Source organism: Rana temporaria, chromosome 5 (genome assembly GCF_905171775.1).
Source record: "Rana temporaria chromosome 5, aRanTem1.1, whole genome shotgun sequence".
Taxonomy (NCBI): domain Eukaryota; kingdom Metazoa; phylum Chordata; class Amphibia; order Anura; family Ranidae; genus Rana; species Rana temporaria.
The window spans coordinates 36,035,507-36,060,177 of NC_053493.1; the positions used below are offsets into that span (position 1 = coordinate 36,035,507).

General features: G+C 42.8%; 1 protein-coding gene across 2 annotated transcripts in view; it reads right to left on the minus strand.

Moving 5' to 3' along the window:
• Positions 1 to 368: 368 nt before the first annotated feature.
• Positions 369 to 24,671, minus strand: part of LOC120939934 (pituitary tumor-transforming gene 1 protein-interacting protein-like) — a 90,616-nt gene continuing 66,313 nt past the window's right edge. For both annotated transcript variants that reach the window (XM_040352393.1, XM_040352392.1), the window contains exons 6-7: positions 22,348 to 22,394; positions 369 to 898 (exon numbers count right to left, since the gene is read on the minus strand). In XM_040352393.1, the coding sequence (XP_040208327.1) occupies positions 852 to 898; positions 22,348 to 22,394 (94 nt within the window). In that variant the 3' untranslated portion in view covers positions 369 to 851. The remainder of the gene's footprint in view (positions 899 to 22,347; positions 22,395 to 24,671) is intronic.

The following is a 24,671-nucleotide window of genomic DNA, read 5'->3' on the forward strand; positions in this document are numbered from 1 at the left end:
GAAAGGTTTACAGAAGTTCATCAAAATCAAATTTGCTGCTTGTGTGATGAAAAAAAAAAAAAACTAAATAAAAACATGCAGTTTCTATAGTTCTTCAGGAAGGGATATTTCCCCCCTTTTCAATAAGAAAGTTTCACTTTAAGTGGAAAGGGCTTCCTACCTGTGTATGCAACACATTCAATTTAGAAAGCAACTAAGCAATTTAGTCTAGCATTGTCAATATACCAGTTTTGGGTGGACCGTGCTTTTAAACCCAACAATGCTGGAAGCAAGGGCATCTGTTTAGGGAAAGATTCTAAAAGATGCAAATCACAGGATGAGATTTTGAAATTTTACACCCCAATAAGATTATTTCTAAAAAGAAAAAAAAGGTGTACCAAAAAAAGTTTACTTTACAAAAGTATAACCATATCTAATGTAAAAATGAGTAACAAATCAGAACCCAGATAGGGCCACAACCCCACGACTCTGTCCTACTAAACAGAAAAGACACCCCCCCCACAAAAAAAAAAAACACAAACAAACATCACCACACAAAAAAAAGAACACAAAGTGACCACGTTTAGAAATCATAGTTGGCTAGTGGTTTTAAGGTTAACATAAAATGTTGACAGAATACAACAAAGAAAAAGTTTCACATTCACACAATAATATAAATCATATCCACAGTGAAATGAATGGCTAAAACAAGGTGATAAAAAAATAAAATAAAAGTGTAAAACTTCAGAACAGCTTCAAGTTAGACTTTGCATGGCGCATGCATGCGATGGTTAATAGCCTAGAGAACGGGGACCCTAATTCGGGATGGCGCTCATGCATCAGGACGGAGTGAAGCAAGCGATCCTCATTTATTAGTCATCAAACTTGCTGTAGGGATGATCGGTGTCATGGAGGAGACCTGGAAGACAGCGAACAAAAACTCAGTTAAGGAAAAGAGGAAAAAGTGAAAAAAAGTCTAATAATTCTACAATGAAGCAGATATAACCAACATAAGACATAAAAAGTAACTGAATTTCACTTGGTATCTTGCAATCCCCTGTCCATCGGCTCTTAGACTGGGGACTCAATTCACAAATGAATATCGCATGAGATAATTGGATCACATGACACATTTCTTCCAAATATCTCATGCAATATTCAAAATGTCAATTCACTGAGTTTATGCGGTATTTATTGCACTAATAAAAAAAAAAAAAAAAAAAAAACAGTAAATACCACATAAACTGACTCTAATGTAAATTCATGAAACAATATCAATAAATAACTGCATTAGTTAAACAAGTCATGGTCTAGCCACGCGTTCATTCAATTAATATGTTCAATTAGATCTGGTTGTTAAGGAGAGGGCGGCCGCCGCATCCTTAACCACCATGACTCATCTGTCAAGCGAGGTTCCCTGCTGTCAGAATAATATAAAAGAATTGCCGGCATTTAAAATCTTTATTTAAAAAAACAAAACAAAACAACAAAACACAACACACACACACACACATACAACACAACTGCGTGAAGCCCCCCCCAATTCCACTTAAGGTCTGGTGTGGACTCCCCCAAAATCCATACCAGGGTTGTTTACTGGTTGGAAAGGACGCTGGCATTAAAATACTGTACAGAGCAAGCTAGACTGGAGTCTGGTCCCATGAAATCAAGAAAGAAAAAAAAAACACCACATAAAGGAACATCACATGTGTAATTAGCACACTTTTTTTTTAATGAGTTGCAGGTATTTTTGAATGCTATCTCATGCAGCAATTTATCAATCATACCTTTTTCGGAATTTAACCCTTTGTGAATTGAGCCCTGCATAAGAGAGACCGGCAGGACTGAGAGCCGTGACCTATATGCAAATGCTGGGAAGGAACATAATAGGAGGAGATTGTGGAGTGAGCAGAGATCAGAACTGCTATGCTTTTGCTCCTTCACCATCCAATCAACAGGACAGTGTATTTATTAATTGTAACTGAGAAAGTGGCGTCATCCGTGTGGGAGGTTTGTGTAAATATCACGATTGGAAGGACAGGGATCCTGGTAGGTTATCCTAGATCAGTCATTCTCGACTCCAGTCCTCAAGGCGCCCCAACGGGTCATCATGTTTTCAGGCTTTCCATTATTTTTCACAGCTGATTTGATCAGTTTCACTGCCTTAGTAATTACCAGAGCCGTTTCATCTGAGGAAATGCCTGAAAACATGACCTGTTAGAGCGCCTTGAGGACTGGAGTTGAGAAACACTGTCCTAGATGGTGGCTTGGAGTTCAGCTTTAAAACATTAGAATTTAAATCCTTTTTTGTACCCATGACAATCAAAAGATAATCCAACTATAAATTTGTGATTTGGACCTTCTGCACATTTTGTTAAGGCTCAGACAGGCTCTGTTTTTCTTGGTTTGTCTCACACACAAACACGTGTGAACAGGAGAATAGATCCTGCTTTTGGGTTATTTCCTTTCAAGTTAATACATTTTTTTAATAAATGTTTTATGTACGTACTATTAGGTAGATTCACAAAGAGTTAGGCCGGCTTATCAGTAGATAAGCCGACCTAACTCAGAATCTACGCCGACTTATGTTTAAGTGTATTCTCAAACAGAGATACGCTTAAACATATCTAAGATGGGACGGCTTGCGCCGTCCTATCTTAGGTTGCAATATTGAGGCTGGCCGCTAGGTGGCGCTTCCATTGCGGTCGGCGTAGAATATGTAAATTAGTAGATACGCCGATTCACGAACGTACGCCCGGCCGCCGCAGTACATTTACGCCGTTTCCGTAAGGCAATATCAGGCCTAAAGTTATTCCATCTTGTAGATGGAATAGTAATGTTAAAGTATGGACGCCGTTCCCGCTTCCAAATTCTAAATTTTTACGTCGTTTGCGTAAGTCGTCCGTGAATAGGGATTTATGTAGTTTACATCCACGTCGAAATCATAAGGCCTGTGCGGCGTACTTAGCCGCAATGCACACTGGGAAATGTAGGACGCCCGGTGCATGCGCAGTTTAAAAAAAAACATCAAAAACGTAAGGTCAAGCCCCATTAACATAAAACACGCCCGCTTTAGGCTACGCCGCCGTAACTTAGAAGGCAAGTACTTTGAGAATCAAGTACTTGCCTAGCTAACTTATGGCGGTGTAGCCTAAACACGCTAAGCCGCCGCAAGTATACACCAATGTACCTGAATCTACCTATATGTATTTACTATGTACATAAAATCTTTATTAAGTACAGGATACACTCATTATACAAGAGGTGTTTTTAAATAACAGAAGAAGCTGCTTGCCTTTAGACCGTCTCTCTGGGATTCAAACTCCGTAAGCCTGTTGTAACAGAGAAAGATGGAGGGAAGGAGGTTGTGACTGCTCTCAATCATATGGGTGTGTGTAAATTTTTGCCTAGGCCACGGAGCTCTATGAACCATTTTTTTTTTAGCAGGACAGTTAATAATAGTAAACATATGTAAATGATACATATTTCTATGCAATTTTTAAAGTACCCATATAGAAAAATCTTTTAGATTGTAATCTCTGATGAGCAAGGCCCTCTGATTCCTCCTGTACCGATATATCAATCCTGAATAATAATAATATTATAAACGGGATCTTCATTCGAATGCTATTTTTATGTTTTTAAAGTTTAATTATTACAGGCAAAAAAAAACAAAAAACTACACATTTTCTTTTAAGAGACTTTGGCTGGGAAATACATTTGTGAATCACTGCTTTTATCTTTCCATCACTCGGCAACAGGAGAGCAGCCCAGCGACATGATCCAGCACTGTTTACTTCGAAGAACCAGAGCAAGCTGGGTTTGCATTTCATACATAATGAATCAGATTAGGAGGAAATTAGAGTGAACGGCTGTATGCATTTTCCATTCTATCAGCTGCTAGAAATGCCTCTTACTCTCCAGCAGGGGATAAGTGAAAGGCAGAAAGCTCCCCTGAACATGAGAAAAGGCGACAAGTCTATTAAATAGCAGCATATTCTGCATCTTTCGAGAATATTACGGATTATAACTCTAGGATACAGGAGAAGAAAAAACTAAAATATACAGTATCTCACAAAAGTGAGTACACCTTTGTAAATATTTTATTACATCTTTTCATGTGACAAAACGAAAGAAATTACTTTGCTACAATGTAAAGTCATGAGTCGTTAGTGCTACAAGGTCTCAGGTGTGAATGGGTGGCAGGCATGTTAAATTTGGTGTTATCGCTCTCACTCTCTCATACTGGTCACTGGAAGTTCAACATGGCACCTCATGACAAAGAACTCTCTGAGGATCTGAAAAAATTGTTGCTCTAAATCAGGGGTGCCCAAGCTTCTGAAGAGCGACGGCCACTTAAGCGACTTGATAACCAGTCACGGGCCACATGGAGTGGAGCAGGCGGATGACAGGTCCGTGTCTACTCTGCATATGCAGAATGGACACAGCCAACTCTACTCTATGGGTCCTCTGATCCGATAAGATGGAAGGGGATGGATCCACCTCTCTTTTTTTTGCAGATCGGATTGGAGGTAGGTGGGTGTAAACGGACACAAGTCTGTTTGTATCTGCCGCTCCATAGAGGAGAATGAAGGGTCCAATTGCGTCAGACTGATCATGTGAAATGGGCCTATGGCTGCTTTTACACTTATGGACTGCGGTCTACCCACATGACAGGTGTAGTGCAGTTTACCTATGGCTTTCCTGCGGGTAAGCTGCACTTTGCCATAGAATTCCATTATATCCTGCAGATGTGGTGCACTTTCTAAAAAGCGCCCCAACCTGCAGGTAAAACCAGAAGTCTATGGCTCAGTGCAGGTAACCTGAAGTACACTGCACTGCACCTGTGGATCAGTTTGAAAGCAGCCCAGTAACCACTGCAGAACAGATATGCTCAATTATACAGTGTGATATTATTAATAAACTTACCATTAATAAAAGTTTTCCATTCAGGTATCGCCAGCTGTTGCTGTCCCAGGCAGAGTGCATTTGGTATCACTCCACCTATGACAGGAGCTGGCGCTATACAAGAATCATTGGCTTATGCTGCCGCTTGCTTCCTCTACTGTCTGCTTCATTCACAACACTGATGCTCTGAGATGGCGGGTTGGCAACCTGCAATCTGGACTTGCCAACCCGCATCCCAGGGCAGGAAGTTGCAGGCCACTGGTTGGGCACCCCTGCTCTACATAAAGATGGCCTAGGCCAGCGATTGCGAACCTTGGCACCCCAGATGTTTTGGAACTACATTTCCCATGATGCTCAACTACACTGCAGAGTGCATGAGCATCGTGGGAAATGTAGTTCCAAAACATCTGGGGTGCCAAGGTTCGCCATCACTGGCCTAGGCTATAAGATCATTGCCAAGACCCTGAAACTGAGCTGCAGCATGGTGGCCAAAACTATACAGCGGTTTAACAGGACATGTTAAACTCAGAACAGGCCTCGCCATGGGCGACCAAAGACGTTGAGGGCACGTGCTCGGCGTCATATTCAGAGGTTGTCTTTGGGAAATAGACCTATGAGTGCTACCAGCATTGCTGCAGAGGTTGAAGGGGTGGGGGTCAGCCTGTCAGTGCTCAGACCATACGCCGCACACTGCATCAAATTGGTGGTCTGCATGGCTGTCATCCCAGAAGGAAGAATTTTCTGAAAAGTTTCCTGAAGACAAGCAGACTAAGGACTTTGATAAACAGACACGGTCACTTTGCTTACTCAATTGATGGTCTATAAAAGTATAATTTTTTTCTCCCAAAACCTCCCTCTCTGCTCCTCCCAAGACCTCGTGCTCTCAAGCTCTTGTCTCCTCCTCCCATGCTCATCTCCGGACTTACACAGAGCTTCTCCCATCCTCTAACTCTCTACCACAGTCTGGCCAGTTATCTCCTACGCTGGCTACCTTTAGGCGATCCCTGAGAAAAAACATCTCTTCAGGGAAGCCCATCACGCCTCCAACGAACAAATTTTTATCACTTCCATTCGCTCACCCCCCACAGTTCTAACCTTTTAAACGATTTGCCCCACCCTATTAGATTGTAAACTATGATAAGCAAGGCCCTCTTAAAGTGGTTGTAAAGGCAGACTTTTTTTATCTCAATGCATTCTATGCATTAAGATAAATAGCCTTCTGTGTGCAGCAGTCTCCTTCTCAGCCCCCCAATACAACGATGTTGTTGGAACGTCTCTGCTGTCCGAGACTCCCCTCAGGTGGGTAATCTTGCCACTTGGCAGCATCTAGTGGCAAAATGTTATCACTACAAGAGACAGCTCTGAGTTTAAGCCAAATATCGCAGCACGAGTTTAATTTTCAAAAAAAAACCACGAAAAACACAAAACTGGTTTCGTCAAGACCTTTAAATTCAATTTCTTTAAATTAAATAAATGAATTGCAATTTATACACATTAAAGAGCTCCATCTATTCCTTCTAGTCTGTTACCTTTCTACCAGTGATCACAGCGGGGAAAACAAAAATCGCTTTGAAGATATTATGTAATTCCAAAGCTGGAGAGGAATCAGCTCAGCCGTTTGCTTTTCGAGCTCTCATTAAAAAATGTCCCCTTTTGCGTTATATTAATAACGTTGTCAGCATAGCAGAAGGAAATTATGCAGCATTTGTACAGAATTAGAGACACAAATTTGTAAAGGTGCAGTAACCTACTTTGTGAAACAAGAAAACTTCAATACAAAATTTAATGGTGTTCTCTATTCAGAACGGGACATTAAGAATACAGGGACCACCCACTGAGAGCTCCACCGTAGCTGTTGGGCATCTGTCCGCCAATCTATACTTACATGTCAGTTTGGTGATCTGGGAACCCCTGTTTGTAATACAGGATAGGCAATTACCAAACACACTTACTGTTAGCTATTTGATGTTCCTTACATGAATAAGGGAAGTATTAAATGTGTCAACAACAAGAAATTGCTCCTGATGTCCAATCAAACTCAAAACCGCTTGGAAATATAACTGCCAATGCATCCAACAAAGTGAGAAGAGTTTACGCTGCAAATTTTTAACCACTTAAGCCCCGGACCTTTAGGCAGCTAAATGCCCAGGCCAGGTTTTGCGATTCGGCACTGCGTCGCTTTAACAGACAATTGCGCGGTCGTGCGACTTTTTTCCCCACAAATAGAGCTTTCTTTTGGTGGTATTTGATCACCTCTGCGGTTTTTATTTTTTGTGCTATAAACAAAAATAGAGCGACAATTTTGAAAAAAATGCAATATAATAAATATCCCCCAAAACATATATAAATTATTTTTTTTCCCTCAGTTTAGGCCGATACGTATTCTTCTACCTATTTTTGGTAAAAAAAAAAAAAAAAATCGCAATAGGCGTTTATCGGTTGGTTTGCGCAAAATTTATAGCGTTTACAAAATAGGGGATAGTTTTATTGCATTTTTATTTTTTTTATTTTTTTTTACTACTAATGGTGGCGATCAGCGATTTTTTTCGTGACTGCGACATTATGGCGGACACTTCAGACAATTTTGACACATTTTTAGGACCATTGTCATTTTCACAGCAAAAAATGCATTTAAATTGCATTGTTTATTGTGAAAATGACAGGTGCAGTTTGGGAGTTAACCACAGGGGGCGCTGTAGGAGTTAGTGTTCACTTAGTGTGTGTTTACAACTGTAGGGGGGTGTGGCTGTAGGACTGACGTCATCGATCGAGTCTCCCTATATAAGGGATCACTCGATCGATGCAGCGCCACAGTGAAGCACGGGGAAGCCGTGTTTACATACGGCTCTCCCCGTTCTTCAGCTCCGGGGAGCGATCGCGACTATAAACGAATAGCCGCGCCTTTGTCCCGGATCGCTCCCCGCGGGAATCCGACCGCCGCATGTAGCGGGGGGGTCCCGATCGGACCCCCCACCCGCTAGAAGGCAAGGACGTACCTGTACGCCCATTTGCCTGTACGTGCCATTCTGTGGACGTACATATACATGCGGCGGTCGGGAAGTGGTTAAGAAAGCAGGCGCCAACCATCCCACATGTGAGAAGCTCTGTAAAATCTAGATTTCTGGGATTACATAAACCCAGATCAAAGAGGAACTGAAACCTGGATGTCGTGCCTCCCTCTCAAAAAAAAAATGGCAGAAAAAGGGCATAGGACTAGTCACTAGTATGATACCCCATGTCTACCTGCAGCTCATGTTTCCCTGTTACTTGCTTTCCATTTCTTGTTCTTTGCTCTGTGTGGAGACAGCCACCTTCATAGAGGCAGGGCTTTGCTTCCTCAAGTCAGAGCCTCCAGCAAGGAGAACAGTGAGCAAAATAGCAGCGATATCACCAAATCTCCTGAAACCAGCAGGCAGAGGCAACAGTACCTTAGATCTCACACACACTGCAGATATCCTGCTATAAGTGCAGGAGTGCCATAGCACATTTGCATTCCAGGAAGTACATTTACATAACAATTTTTCAGAAGGAATTTTAGCTAAAAGGGTGGATTTTTCAAAAATATTACCAAGGTACAACTAGAATTTCTAGATGTTCCTTAAAGAGAAAGCAAATCTTCACTTTTTGAGTTCAGCACTAGCTTAAGATGCACTGAATGGACTTACTGTAAATTGCCCCAGCTATGGACAAACCAAGTTTTTACATACATTTTACATTAAAGCTGTAAATTAAATTTAAAAAACACGCCTTGACTGTCTTTTGTAGCTACATGTACGGTGAAGCAGTATACAGTGCCTGGAAAAAGTATTCACATTCCTTGAAATTTTCCACATTTTGTCATGTTATAGCCAAAAACGTAAATTTATTTTATTGGGATTTTTTTTATGTGATTGACCAACAAAGTGGCACATAATTGTGAAGTGGAAGGAAAAATGATAAATGGTTTTCAATTATTTTTACAAATATGTGAAAAGTGTGGCGTGCATTTGCGCCAACGCTCCAGCACTCACTGGAGTGGCTGGCTTAGGCTCTGAGCAGTGTGCCGAGACGCTGAGACAGCTGCCAGTCAGGCACCTGGTTGAATCCCAACACTGAGGTCGAGATCCCTGCAGAGCCTGGCCCGGCTCTGCGACCTTAGCCAACAGCAGACTTTAGCCCGCTGACGGCTGAATCTGGGTCACAAGAGTGCAGAAATAAGTGCACTCCATGGAGCCACAAAGAAAGTATGGCCACAAGAGTATTGGCCATACATCTTCTTTAAGAATATCGCACCCTTCATTTTTCCTTTCGGTGTGGACTCCAACATATTTAGCAAAAATGACAACTTTCATTAACAAAACAAAAAAAAAAAAAACTTGGATTTTGCTGAAATATCACAGAATCAACAAAATTTGGAATTTCGTTCCCTACTTTTTGTCACATAAAATAAGCACAGAAAGGGAGAGCTCCTCATATTACCTGCAGTGGGTGGGAGGGGCATGTAACACAGCCAATGAAATAGCCAAGGAAATATCCAATTAATGGGGGGCACCACAATATTTGATTTTACAGACAGGCAATTCAAACAGAGGATGTCCATCATCCTTTAAAATCTCCTTAACAAAACATCTAGCCAGGGCTGTGGAGTCGGAGTCGGAGTCGAGGAGTCGGAGTCGGGGGAAATTTTGGGTACCTGGAGTCAGAGTCGGCAAACAATGCACCGACTCCGACTCCTACTAAATTTAGATTGGAATAAAAAAATAAAAAAAAGCAAGTTTAAATGTCCCAATTCACAAAAAGTTATAATTAATGACTTCTCTACTGTAAGAATAAAGACCAATGCATGCAGTGCCTCACGTAACCGCAAAACGAACACGTTAAGTGACCGTGAAGAAGCATGCTTTTCATGTGCTTCACTATATGGCACGCAACGCACAATTAGGAGCTGCAATACTTATACTTTCCATAGTGTTGTGTTCTGCTTTTACAGGGAACGCATGTTAAGAGAACCATTAAGTGTCCAAATAAAAAAATTCCAACAGGAGTTTTATAAAGCACTAAAAGAAGTTGAAAAGTATGATCGCTCATCAAAACTTACTGTTGAAGAAGCCATCCTTGTTTATCCAGAAATCTTTAGTGATGTGGCCAGAATAGTTACTGCAATGCCACCCACCCAAGTCAGTGTCGAAAGATTATTTTCAGCCCTAAAAATAATAGTCTGACTTAAGAGCCTCTATGAAAGAGGATCTGGCACAGGCAATTCTCTTCCTTAGAACTCTACATTGAATTGATTTGCATTTGCTAAGCCTATAACTACATTTCAAGATTAATATAAACCATTTCTAGGTTTTACAGATTTTGTTTTTGGTTCATTATAGATAAGCTTTGTTTTTGTTCTAAAACAACCAAATAATGTGGTTTGTATTTTTGAACTGGTAAAGATCCTGTTCCTGATGTTTATGCCTGCTGCTACTATCCAGCCACTTGATTGTTTTCATTGTGTTTGTCTTTTGCTTAAACTGTGCAATACAGTAGACTGTTGGCTTCCCAGCCAGTAGTCCTGTGGTAGGTTGCGTTTCTTTCCCTCAAGGAATGTATAAAATACATTTGCATATTAATACAGAGGAGTCGGAGTCGGGGAGTCGGAGTCGGAAGTACATAAAACTGAGGAGTCGGAACATTTATCTACCGACTCCACAGCCCTGCATCTAGCTGTGTCTTTTTTTAATCTTTTCACTGTCTGGCCCTCAGGATATAAAAAGAATTACATTTCTAAGTCATTGTGGACCAAGAATAAAGGCTGCAAAACGGGCTTTTCCATGTTATATAGTGTAATAATGAAACGGGGGCACTCAGAAACAGGTGCGATCAAGATCATTTCAATGTCTCTGTGTTTGCTCCGAACCCAGGATTTATGAGAAGGCGCTGGCAGACCTTTGCGGCTATTTGTACAGGCTGAGCCTCTTTGTTTAAAGATCGCTCTCTCATACAGCAGCCATGCGTGAACCCATACCTGACATTTTGAAATTGCTTTGCTCTCTTGTTCCCGGGAGCGGCCGCAGTCACTAACCATGTGGCAATCTTTATATTGAGTAATCGTTAATATTTCTTGCAGGTCAAGGTAAAAATGTGCTGATCGGCTGCACTACGAGAAATGAGAATGTTGATATATATTTGAAGCTGGGTAAATGGTCTTACTGCAGAACACGGAAAGGACTGTTTTTTCCCCATTTTAGTTTTTGATTTCATTTAATGATATAGTGCCACCATATTTCACTGCGTATCAAATCATTTATACCAGCCCCTCAAAGCTCACAATGTACTGTACCTACCATTTGCCAGGCTCACACACAAGCCAATAAAGAGCAATGGACAGGCTAAATACACAGCTTATAGTACCTCACAATGGATGCCATTTTGAAACCACCAATAGTAGGGCAACTAGGAGCCCAGACAGAAATCATTTGCAAAGATATGGCTCAAATACAATGAAAAAAATGTATTGGTGCCCAAAAACCTGTGATCATATGGCTGCTTTTAAAGCGGAACTTTCAGCAGGAACCAGAAAGAGACCTCTGGCTCCTGAAGAAGGGAATAAAGATGGCAGCACAGAATGGGACACGCAATGGAAGAACAGAAGGGGAAAAAGAACAATGCAGGATTCACAAATCTCTTATCCTGGATAAAATCATCATCAACTAACTTAAAGTGGAGGTTCACCCAAAAACTAAATTTTTAACATTAGATTGAGGCTCATTTTGTCAAGGGTGTTTTTTTTTAAATCGAAGCAGTACTTACCGTTTTAGAGATAGATCTTCTCTGCCGCTTCCGGGTATGGGCTGCGGGACTGGGCGTTCCTATTTGATTGACAGGCTTCCGACGGTCGCATACAGCGCGTCACGATTTTCCGAAAGTAGCCGAACGTCGGTGCGCAGGCGCCGTATAGAGCCGCACCGACGTTCGGCTTCTTTCGGCTACTCGTGACGCGATGTATTCGACCGTCGGAAGCCTGTCAATCAAATAGGAATGCCCAGTCCCGAAGACCATACCCGGAAGCGGCGCAAAAGATCTCACTCTAAATCGGTAAGTACTGTTTCGATTTAAAAAAAAAACACCCGATTCTGCTTCCCAAAATGAGCCTCAAACTAATGTTGAAAATTGTTTTTCGGGTGAACTCCCGCTTTAAGCCCCATACACACGGGCTAAGTGTTGGGAGACATCTGTCGGTTAAAAAAAAAAACACAGGCGACATTCGGCCCGCATGTATGTCAGTCTTTCCAAACCAGCTGGAAAACCAGCAGCAGACCGGATCCTGATCAGCGCTCTCAGCCAATGGCAGGGAGCGCTGATGGTTGGGTTGTCCCCCTGTCAGAACAGCTCAGTGGGGGAGTTTACTGTACTAAATTTGGATGGTTAGAACAGTGGCTCTGACTGCAGCTGTCAGTTTTTTTTCATTCAACCCACTGGGGGCGAGGGACCCAAGAAGAGGAGAATCGGGTCTGCTCTGTGTAAAAACCTTACACAGAGCAGGCAAGTATAGGCATGTTTTTTTTTTTTTTTTTAAATACCAACACACAACACCACCTTTAAATATCACTTTAAGGCCAGTGCGTGAGACTACATTTAGCCATTGCTACCTGAAGTTCAGCTTTAAAACATCCCCATCATGTCAGCATTATAACCTGCTCCTCCCATTTTTGTTGCAATTCTTTACATTTCACTTATTTTAAACTTTCCTGAAAACAAAGGTTTAGGGCTGTGGCCTAGTGGTCAAAGCGAAAAAAAAAAAGGGAACGTGACATAACTAAAGCTTGAAAATTTTGTTTACTTTTAACATTCCATTTTGAAATAAATGTAACTTCCCAAACAAAACCCTATTCACTACTAAACTGGCTTTACACAATTAGAATCTCAATTAAAAATATCTACATGCGACAGCTTGAGAAATGTTATACGAAAGTAGTTCAAAATTTCGTTTGCTCTTAAAGCGGAGGTCCACCACTGCAAAAATTAGAAGCCAGCAGCTACACATACTGCAGCTTACACTTACCGGAGGAGGAGGACAGCAATGTAGTCACCACAGCTGATGTTTCCATCAGCTGTCGGGTGCCCCGCCGCATTGCAGCATTACGGCTTCACGCCGGGTCCTTGCTGCGCATGCGCAAGGCACTACTGCACTCTCTCACCGGTGGTGTGGGGAAGGAGGAGAGAGCCGAGTTGCTGACATAATACCCTGCGACCCAGAAGTGAGAACAGGATACCGGTATCCTCTCCCACCCCCCCAAAAGGTACCAAATGTGCCACCAGAGGGGGGAGGAGACAAATGAGCAAAAATTCCACTTTAGGGTGGAACTCCACTTTAACATTCAATTTTGGAATGGATACAATTTCCCTGAAAAAAAAACAAAAAACATAAGGTTTTTTACCCTGCCCCTTTGACTTTTCTCATCACTGCAGACGAAAACAATGTTGATTTGACCCCACTAATGATTCGAAAATTTAACAAAATGTTCTTAAAGCCAAAAATGTTTCTGTATAAAATTCTACTAGTGTATAGCAAGCTTAAAGTGGAACATTATTGAGAAAATTAAGTCCTGATAGGTTATTTCATGCTGGCCCTATTTGCAGGTATAGCTATGTAAAACAGTAAAAATAAGCGCCTAGAAAAGGTTTAAAAACCAGCAATGCACCAGCTCACCCTGCCCTGCACATTTTGTATTTGGCATTGTGCAATAATCAGTGAGTCACTAGAGGAGGCCGATCTGCTGACAGCCTAAAGATTTACTGCTTGTGAGGGGGAAGGAAGCATCAGGAATGACAGACTGTGCCAAGTGAACACAGAATAGGGAGGGAGAAAAAGTAGGAGGCGCGAAAGGACAAAATCTGCTGCCAGGGAGACACAAGATGTAAATTTACAAGGAAAGAGTCTTCGCTTATCTCCCTGGTATTCTCTTATTTCTACCTCAGCAGTAGCAGCCTGTGGACATTAGTACCATAAAGCTTCTGTCAGCCATCTTCTCTAGCTGAGCCAAGACATATAATTAAAGCTGGAAAGGCATTTTAATTAATTACAGAAATTGAATAGTTTTTTTGAGACTTTCCAATAATGAAGTAGCTGCTCTGGGCTTCAACAAAATGCCAGCCTCCAGCAAGAAGAAACTGGAGCACCGTTGGAAGCAAATTACAGCACACACCAATTTTGGTAGCATAATTATTAAAAGGGTTGTAAAAGGTACATTTTTTTTTCCTAAATAGCTTCCTTTACCCTAGGACCTTGCAGTCCTCCTTCACTTACCTCATCCTTCGATTTTGCTTTTAAAGGTCCTTATTTCTTCTGAGAAATCCTCACTTCCTGTTCTTCTGTCTGTAACTCCACACAGTAATGCAAAGCTTTCTCCCTGGTGTGGAGTGTCGTGCTCGCCCCCTCCCTTGGACTACAGGAGAGTCAGGACGCTCTCTACGTTGCAGATAGAGAAAGGATCTGTGTGTTAGTGGGCATCCTGACACTCCTGTAGTCCAAGAGAGGGGGCAAGCACGACACTTTACACCAGGGAGAAAGCCTTGCATTACTGTGTGTAGTTACAGACAGAAGAACAGGAAGTGAGGATTTCTCAGAAGAAATAAGGACATTTAAAAGCAAAATGGAAGGATGAGGTAAGTGAAGGAGGGCTGCACTAAGGTAAAGGAAGCCATTTAGGAAAATAAAAAAAATTGTACCTTTACAACCCCTTTAACCACTTCCCGCCCGGCCTATAGCCGATTTACGTCCGGGAAGTGGTTATGAAATCCTGACAGGACGTTCCACAACGTCCTGCAGGATTTCATGCCGTGCGCGCGCGCATCGCGGCGATCGGTGATGCGGGGTGTCAGTCTGACACCCTGCATCTCCGATCTCGGTAAAGAGCCTCCGGCGGAGACTCTTTACCACGTGATCAGCCGTGTCCAATGACGGCTGATCACGATGTAAACAGGAAGAGCCGTTGATGGCTCTTCCTCACTCGCGTCTGACAGACGCGAGTAGAGGAGAGCCGATCTGCGGCTCTCCTGACAGGGGGGGGTTCGCGCTGATTGTTTATCAGCGCAGCCCCCCCTCGGATCGCCACACTGGACCACCAGGGATGCCCACCCTGGACCACTGACTGGCAACCTGGCAAAATCAGTGCTGCCCCACAGTGTCCATCAGTGCCACCCCAGTGTCCATCAGTGCCACCCCACAGTGTCCATCAGTGCCACCCCACAGTGCCCATCCATGCCCAGTGCCCACCTATCAGTGCCCATCTGTGCCACCCATAAGTATCCATCAGTGCCACCCATAAGTGCCCATCTGTGCCGCCTATGAGTGCCCAGTGCCGCCCATGAGTGCCCATCAGTGCCACCTATGTGTGCCCATCAGTGCCGCCTATATGTGCCCATCAGTGCCGCCTATGTGTGCCCATCAGTGCCGCCTATGAGTGCCCATCAGTGTCGCATACCAGCGCCGCCAATCAGTGCCACCTCATCTGTGCCCATCAGTACTACCTCATCGATGTCCATCAGTGCCATCTCATCGGTGCCCATTAGTGCCGCCATATCAGTGCCCGTAATTGAAAGAGAAAACTTATTTACAAAAAAATTAACAGAAAAAAATAAAAACGTAATTTTTTTCCCAAATTTTCAGCCTTTTTTTAGTTGTTGCGCAAAAAAAAAAAAATCGCAGAGGTGATCAAATACCACCAAAAGAAAGCTCTATTTGTGGGGAAAAAAGGACGCCAATTTTGTTTGGGTACAGTGTAGCATGACCGCGCAATTGCCATTCAAAGAGCGACAGTGCTGAAAGCTGAAAATTGGCTTGGGCGGGAAGCTGCGTAAGTGCCTGGTATGGAAGTGGTTAATGTGGAATGTAATAATATTATTTTGTTAAAATAACCATTGTTATCCAACTGTTATGTAATATTCTTCTTTCAGCATAGTAATTATTGCTGCTGGCATTAAAAAAAAATGCAAATAAATGGACAGACACAAGACCTGAGATTGGGCAAATTGGTACAGATATACTCTATGCTACAAACCAACAAGAAACTCGAGAGACTGTTATTGTCCCTTTAATATGAAGATAAAACACCCTCCCGAGAAGTCTTGGACTGTATCACTTTCCCCCTCCATGGCAGCCAATCTCCCTCTATAAATTATCATCTAATTTACACAAAGAAAGCCGGGTCGAAGAAAAAAAAAAAAAAGAAAAAAATTAGCGTATTCCCAGTAGATGGGTCTGAGCTGGCATTTTGTGGTTTAATCTTCACAGCCTGAGCTAATACATTTCTTCTCATTCTGTCAGTCATCTTTATTAAGACAGAATTAAGTTGGACATGTCTGAAAAAAAAGCCCCAGCAGAGCGATGTTGTATCTTTACGGTTCCCCGTTCTCAGAAAGCAAATTATTTATTTTATGAATCTGTTTTTTTTTTGCTGCGCTGTTTGTCATATCGAAACAGACGGAACAGGAAGGAGGTGAAAATAAAATAAAAAATAAAATAAAAATAAATAAATAAACGCAGACAAACTTCAAAAGGTTGTGCGGACGAGGCAAAAGGCTAATTCCTAAGACTGTAACAGACCGTTCCATGCGCGCCATTCAGATTACCCCGGCGGTATTAAGAAGACACAACGCTTGTCGGCTGACAGTTTAATAAATGCTGTAAGGATTAGGACTTGCACACGGATCGCTTGTAGGGTTTTAAGTATTTGGATTACATTTTAAAGAGGAGGTCTGCTGAGGACTTTATGTATACAAAGACAGCGAGTTGGTTTTAAAGCATCTGTAAGTGGTGTAGTTGGTTATAATGTGGGAGTTCTGGCTGCCAGAATTGTATTTACACACAAAACTTGTGCATGCGCTCTACGCTTATTAACCACATTTCTTTGGTGAAAATAACCCAAATAGATATATATTGTTTTGTCTGTAGGAAAGTTATAAAGTCCACAAACTACAGTAAATAAATCTGAAAATCTATCAATTCTGATGTACTGACAGCCTCATTTCTTGAGACTGTCACTGGTGCAGTACAGCGTCAAATAAATACAGGTAACTGGTGTGGTGGTGACCAGGGACACTGGCGATGGTATGTATAAATATATATATATACACACACACACACACACACACACACACACACACACACACATATATATATATATATACACATATATATACACACATATACATATACACACACACACACACACACACACACACATACATATATACGCACATACTATAATTGCTTATTATATGTACTTTGCGTTTAGACACATTTGCAGGTGTTTAGGTGCGTCAACCATTTTTCTCTGCTCAAACGCTCCGCTCCTAATGTGTAAGCGATTTTTTTTTTACCTCTAAACAAATGTGTGTGTATGGTCACAAAGGCAAATTTAAGGGGCCTCATTGGGGCTAGCGTGCATGAGGCCTAAATGCTATTCCTTTATGAAAGTAAAAATAGATAAAGGGTTTGGGTGGTCCTCATGCCTGGTTAATCCACCCCAGGACATTGCACATGAATGACGAAACACGTAGGGTCGACTTCCACTTACATCTGCTTTGGTGAACAGCACACTGGGGACTGGCATAACTCCACAAGTCCAATTTTATTAATGTTTGTGATATAATAAAACAATTATATTCCATGAAAGGCTTCTCCTTTTCTTCATAACGGCCCTGCTATGCGTGTCCGGTGGCTTTGGAAGGACTTTTTCCTAAATAGCTTCATTTACTTCAGTGCAGTCCTCCTTCACTTACCTCATCCTTCCAATTTGCTTTTAAATTTCCTTATTTCTTCTGAGAAATCCTCACTTCCTGTTCTTCTGTCTGTAACTCCACACAGTAATGCAAGGCTCTCTCCCTGGTGTGGAGTGACGTGCTTGTCCCCTCACTTGGACTACAGGAGAGTCAAGACGCCCACTAACACACAGCTCCTTTCTCTATCTGCAACGTAGCATCCTGACTCTCCTGTAGTCCAAGGGAGGGGGCGAGCACGACACTCCACACCAGGGAGAAAGCCTTGCATTACTGTATGGAGTTACAGACAGAAGAACAGGAAGTGAGGATTTCTCAAAAGAAATAAAAACATTTAAAGGCAAAATCGAAGGATGAGGTAAGTGAAGGAGGACTGCACTAAGGTAAAGGAAGCTATTGAGGGAAAAAAATTGCTTCCTTTAAAGGGGTTGTAAAGGTACAAAGTAATATCGGTTGGAGTGGTAATGGAAAAACGTAATTCCTTGGAAATTCCTCTAATTGCTAGCACAGTGTTTCCGATCTTCACCTCTGGTCCTGTGGTGTACATTACATCAACAAGCACCATTTGACTTTGTTTATACAAGAGGCCAATTCAGACTGATGAGTGCAGGGTGTCGTATCATTTGATTTCAATTGTGAGGTCCACTGAACATCAAACCTAATTTAAGACTTACTTGGACATTGGTTATATGTATTTATATTTGTTTAGATTAAGGGTTCATGTACACAGGACATTGTTCAACCTCTCCTGAACGATTTAACTTGACAGCCAAAAACCGGCGTCTAAAAATGGCTGCTTAGCTGTGTTTATATGCCGCATTTGTGTCTTTTTTTTTTGGTTAAAATGAAAAATGTCTATAAAACGAAACTCTGCTAAAAACTTGGGTTACCGCGTTTAGCGCTTGAAATACCTCTAAACACAGCTTCTGAACGCATTTTTTTGCGTTCCAGAAAAGGCCTCTAAACTCAACTGCCTAGAAACGACTATAAAAACAACCCTGTGTACATGCAATTATAAGATAACATAGGAGAGTTCAGGAGCAGTTGAAAAAAAATGCAACTGCTCCTAAACGTCCGTGTACCAGTAGCAGTGTACATGAGGCCTTAAAGGGGTTGTAAAGGTAAAAAAAAAAAAAAAATCCTAAATAGCTTCCTTTACCTTAGTGCAGTCCTCCTGCACTTACCTCATCCTTCCATTTTGCTTTTAAATGTCCTTATTTCTTCTGAGAAATCCTCACTTCCTGTTCTTCTGTCTGTAACTACAAACCGCAATGCAAGGCTTTCTCCCTGGTGTGGAGAAAGCCTCTTGAACGGGGAGGGGGCGAGCAGGAGTGTCAGGATGCCTACTAACACACAGCTCCTTTTCTCTATCTGCAAAGTAGAGTGTGTCCTGACACTCCTGCCCGCCCCCTCCCCCCTCAAGAGGCTTTCTCCTCACCAGGGAGAAAGCCTTGCATTACGGTTTGTAGTTACAGACAGAAGAACAGGAAGTGAGGATTTCTCAGAAGAAATAAGGACATTTAAAAGCAAAATGGAAGGATGAGGTAAGTGACGGATGACTGCACCAAGGTAAAGGAGGCTATTTAGGGAAAACAATTTTTTACCTTTACAACCCCTTTAAAGTACAAGCACGGCTTTATTAATGTTTTTTGGTTAATCCAGAGTCAGCAGCTTACAATTCAAAAGTCATCACTTTTATAGTCCAGCTACCAGCCACTGTGCCCACCAAAACAATATGAACTGCTGAAAAGAACAAATCATTAGCGTGGGTAGCAACATGACCTACTATTCACCATATAAAAAGGAAGGCACCCAACTGAGTGCTTTCAGCTTCTGTATACATATAGGACAGTAGCCTCCAAATGGCGGCCCTTTGCTTGCCTTTATCTGGCCCTTGAGGCATTAATCCAGCCAGGGCTGTCTTAATGAGAGAACACACCTGGGCACTGCCCAGGGGCCCAGACTGCATGTGGGGCCCCTGCACTTTCCCCTAAGCAGCTGGTCCTTGAGCCCACGCTGCCCTGAAATTGGGGGCCCCATGATGGTACAGAGTGATGGTTACACAGGGGAGGCAGTCTGCCTCCTACCTACTTGATGTCTGTTTACCTGCACTGTCATCATTGTAGGGGCCCCAGAGCATTACTTTGCCCAGGGGCCCATGATGCTATTAAGATGGCCCTGATTCCAGCCACAGGCACCAACAATGGGGCATACACCTGCCACGGATACCACCAATGGTGCACAATTCCTTTCACTGACACCAATGATGGGGCATATGTCCTCCCACTCATACCAACTATTTCTCCTCCTAATATCAAAGATCAGGTAGGTTTACGCCCACTAGACACAGTCCACCCCCCTAAAGGCTTTAGGACAATTTCCATTAGAAAGTTTGGAGACTTCTGCTGTAGGATATGGAGGGCTGTGAGCATTCACATCTAGTGGAATGCTGGGGGGGGGGGGGGGGGGGGGGGGGTCGGGCGGCTTTTTATATTTTTTTATTTTTTTAAGTTTACCCAAACATCATTCAGGAAATTTAAATTGGAGCAACATTGGGGTTTCTAATCGAGCTCTCAAGGTTATACTTGCCGACGTGTTAGAATTTCCTCAATGTAATAAAGTAGCGAAGACATTTAAGAGCGCTCTTATTTTTTTTTAGAAAGTCTAGCTCCTGAACCCAATAGAGGAGATATACGACTACGACTCATACATAGTCAGGCCATTCTGCAGTTAAATGCTAGAAAGAAGAAACCAAGATCTGCTGAGGTCACACTTTCTAACCTGATAAACATGGCAAGTTGTGATTGCTTAGCAGATGTTTTACATTTTCCTTTCATGTACCAGAGTGCTGGCAGAGCGGGTCATCAGTCTGAGGAGATAATCATCTTGTGCGCAAATAACCTCCGCACAGAAAGCACAGGGTACACCCTACAGGATCCGAGCGCCCTTCATCCAGCACATTTCTAATTGCCCATCCATTTTTCTTTTCTTCCACTAATGATGCTTCGGGTCAGCTGAACAGTTTTTTTTTTTCTTCATTTATTTAGACGGTGACATGATTTTGTTTCATTTCTAGTCAAGAAAGATAAAAAGTCCTCCAAAGGGCTCCTTTAAAGGCTAGATGGGGTGTCACAAAAATTCCCATAATCTGCGCTCCCCATCAATTTTCTCCATATGCCCAGGAATGGAGTGGTGTCCAACTAATGCAGTGCTACACAGGGGTTGCCGTAATGAATTAGAAAATCTTTGGGCTCCATGACTAGACACCCCCGGGTCTGAGCCCCCTTGACCTTAGTAGCACGTATAATCCTACAAGGCCAATGTAGGCCCGAGTTTACTATGCAGTATTAACCACTTAAAGCGGTGGTTCCCCCTAAAACAAATTTCTAACAATAGATTCGTAAGACCCGTTACACTGCGGGTAGGCTGGCTTTTTTTTTTTTTTTTTCGTACATACCGAGATCTCGCCTTCTCGTCCCTTGGCGGTGGGCGTTCCTAGTTGATTGACGTTCCTCGGACGGGCGCATACGTGACGTCACGACTTTCCGACAGAAGCCGAACGTCATTGCGCAGGCGCCGTATAGAGTCGGCTCTATACGGCGCATGCGCAGCGACGTTCGGCTTCTTTCGGAAAGTCGTGATGTCACGTATGCGCCCGTCCGAGGAACGTCAATCAACTAGGAACGCCCACTGACAAGGGACGAAACGCCGAGATCGAGGTATGTACTTAAAAAAAAAAAAAAAGCCTACCCGCAGTGTAACGGGTCTTACGAATTTATTGTTAGAAATGTGTTTTAGGGGGAACCACCCCTTTAAGGACCGCCTAACCTATACATACACACAGAATACACACACTGAAAAAGGTACTGGAGAGGAGGGGCAGCTATAATCTTGGGATAAAAAAAAACAACAAAAAAAACAAACAAACAAACAAATGATTTTTTCATACTGTCCCTGGTTATACTGAGGCTGGCAACCCTTATGGAGCCCCCTAGTGGCATGGGGCCCTTGGGCAGTGCTCGAATGGTCAGTCCGCCCCTGGATATAGGTAATGCTCAGGTAAGCAAACAGGTAAACATCAAAACAAATCCAGGTGAATCTCAACACCCATGTCCATCCACTATGGCTTGGTTCCTCTCCGGGCAGTGGAAATTCTTCTTGATGTATTGAACGGACGCAGTACACAGCTCTTGTGTGGTAAACGCTTAGTATTATTATTATTTTTTTTTAAAGTGTGATCACTAAAAGCAGCATCATTTTTTCCCCCAACCCAGCAACCAGTAAGAATGTAGAATGATGGTGGTGGTGATATGGAGGGGAGGGGGGAGTGGTGATGTGATGGCATTCCTATCAAGATTTTTTTTGAAGCATACTTAAATTCTGTCATTAAAAAAAATTGAGTATGCAGGAACTTTCACCATTTCTGGTTGGCACCGATGGTCATATTGCTTGCAATATTTGTGTGTAACATGAATACCTAAAAACCTTATAACCCAGGTATTTTGGGGCAGAGGGGGGGGTACCTAAAATTACAAAATGGGCCAGATATCCAACAACCTGACACAGCCTGCCATATATGTTAAGAGTTCTGGTTCAGGTACATATTTAGCATTTCATTTACACTTAAATTTAGGAATACCACATTTTGTAGATAAAATTCAAAACAGCATAAAACTTACATAACAAATAAAAAAAAAAAAAAACACAACTTACCATATTTCTTCCGAATCTCATTGTGTTTTATGGTCCTCTCATTCTTCCTGCAACAGAAATTTAACACAAAATCAGACAAGGATATGAAGTGACATCTGTATGCATATATACCATAAGCTCTTCCCAGAAAGACACCTGGATTACAGGAGCATGAGTCATTGTACCACACTGCAATACTAGATTTCACCAGCAGGGTCCACTGAAAATATCTGGTATTATTCTTCCTATTACTACACAGAGTGATCACAAGTGGGCAAGTTTTTTTTTTTTATAACATAGGTTTATACAGTCCGTCCTGCAGCTTATTGATAAACTTAAAGATACAAGTGCCTAGTCCTGTGTATATCATGTCATTGCTCACCACAGATAAGTGTCACCCTTTTTTGTATGCACAGTGTTGAGAAATAAAAGCTCTTTGGGCCAGATTCACAAAAGAGATACGACGGCGTATCTCCTGATACGCCGTCGTATCTCTGAGATACGTTTGTCGTATCTATGTGGCTGATTCATAGAATCAGTTCCGCATAGATAGCCCTAAGATCCGACAGGTGTAATTGACTTACACCGTCGGATCTTAGGATGCAATTCTAGGCCGGCCGCTAGGTGGCGATTCCATAGCGGTCGGCGTAGAATATGCAAATGACTAGTTACGGCGATTCACGAACGTCCCATCGCTCTAACTTTACGTCGTTTCCGTCGAGATACGCCGCGTAAAACTAGGGATGCCCTCTAGGTGGACTAACCAATGTTAAGTATGGCCGTCGTTCCCGCGTCGAAATTTGAAAATTCACGTCGTTTGCGCAAGTCGTCCGTGAATGGCGCTGGACGCCATTTACGTTAACATCGAAACCAATGACGTCCTTGCGACGTAATTTAGCGCAATGCACGTCGGGTAATTTTCCAGACGGAGCATGCGCAGTACGTTCGGCGCAGGAACGCCTCTAATTTAAATGGTGCCCGCCCCATTTGAATTAGGCGGGCTTGCGCCGAGCAGATTTACGTTACACCGCCGCAAGTTTACAGGTAAGCGCTTTGTGAATCAGGCACTTACGCTGTAAACTTGCGGCGGTGTAACGTAAATGGGATACGTTACGCCGCCGCAGCGTAATTCTCTCTGAATCTGGCCCTTTATTTTTAGCCTTGCCAATAAAAAAAAGTTTTTTTTTTTTTTTCACACACACACACACACACCCCTGGTGTTCTAGGCTCCTGTGCTTTAAAAAAATACTACAAATTGTCCAACACAAAAGTCCATAGATGACAAAAATGCATGGTGTGTATGAATATGACAAATCCTCCCATTTTTTCACTAAATATAGGCACAGGTCATATCACGCATATATGTGAATACATTTCGCAGCATATCTGCTAGTCATGATGATTGATGGGTATTGCCATCTGCAGCCGTCCAGGTTGCACAGGTGTTCCATGCAGGGGTCTACAGGCAGCCTGCTGATATCGATGATAAGAAGCTGGCTACACGGACCTCCATGTGCATCCTGGAGCGCACATCTATGCAGGTCCAATGCATGGATCAGAAAGTGAAATCAGACTCACAAGGCTGGGAAGTGCATTCTGGGAAGTGCGTAGAGGTTCATGGAGGTCCAAGCAGCCAGCTGCTTGTCATTGATTTCAACAGGCTGTCTGCAGGCCCCTGCAACCCAGATGGCCGACGACCGCTGTAGAGATCGGTATGTCTGCGTGAACGAGGACTAAAAATGAAGGTTAAACCACTTATATTTTGTCTTTCCTGGTTCCTCCGTCAACATTATAAATGACATTTTAAATGACAACCTTCTGGTTTTCATTACATACGTTATTCAGGACCAAGTAACATCACTGGGTCTCAGTGTCTCTCTCTAATGCAGAAAGATCATGGATAGAGGGGTGGAGTGCAGTTCATGGCTTCCTGAAAACATCACAGCACCCTGTTTTAAAAATTCCACCTAACAGTTCTCAGGCCTGATGCTGGCTCTTGGAAAATCACCACAATGTATTGATGGGTGCATGTCAGTCTGAAGGAGCTGGGGTTCCCAGGCTGTATCTGCATACAGACTGCACTGAGTAATGCCCACATGTGATGCTAAGCCGCCATGACTGAAATTCAATGAAAGGGGCAGTCCGACTGGGCCAAATCAGCGGTCTCCAAACTGTGGCCCTTTGTTTGCCTCATCCAGCCCTTGGGGCACAAGCCCTCCCACTGACACCAGCCATGGGGCACAAGCCCTCCCGCCGACACCAGCCATGGGGCACAAGCCCTCCCGCCAACACCACCAGCCATGGGGCACAAGCCCTCACCAGCCATGGGGCACAAGCCCTCCCGC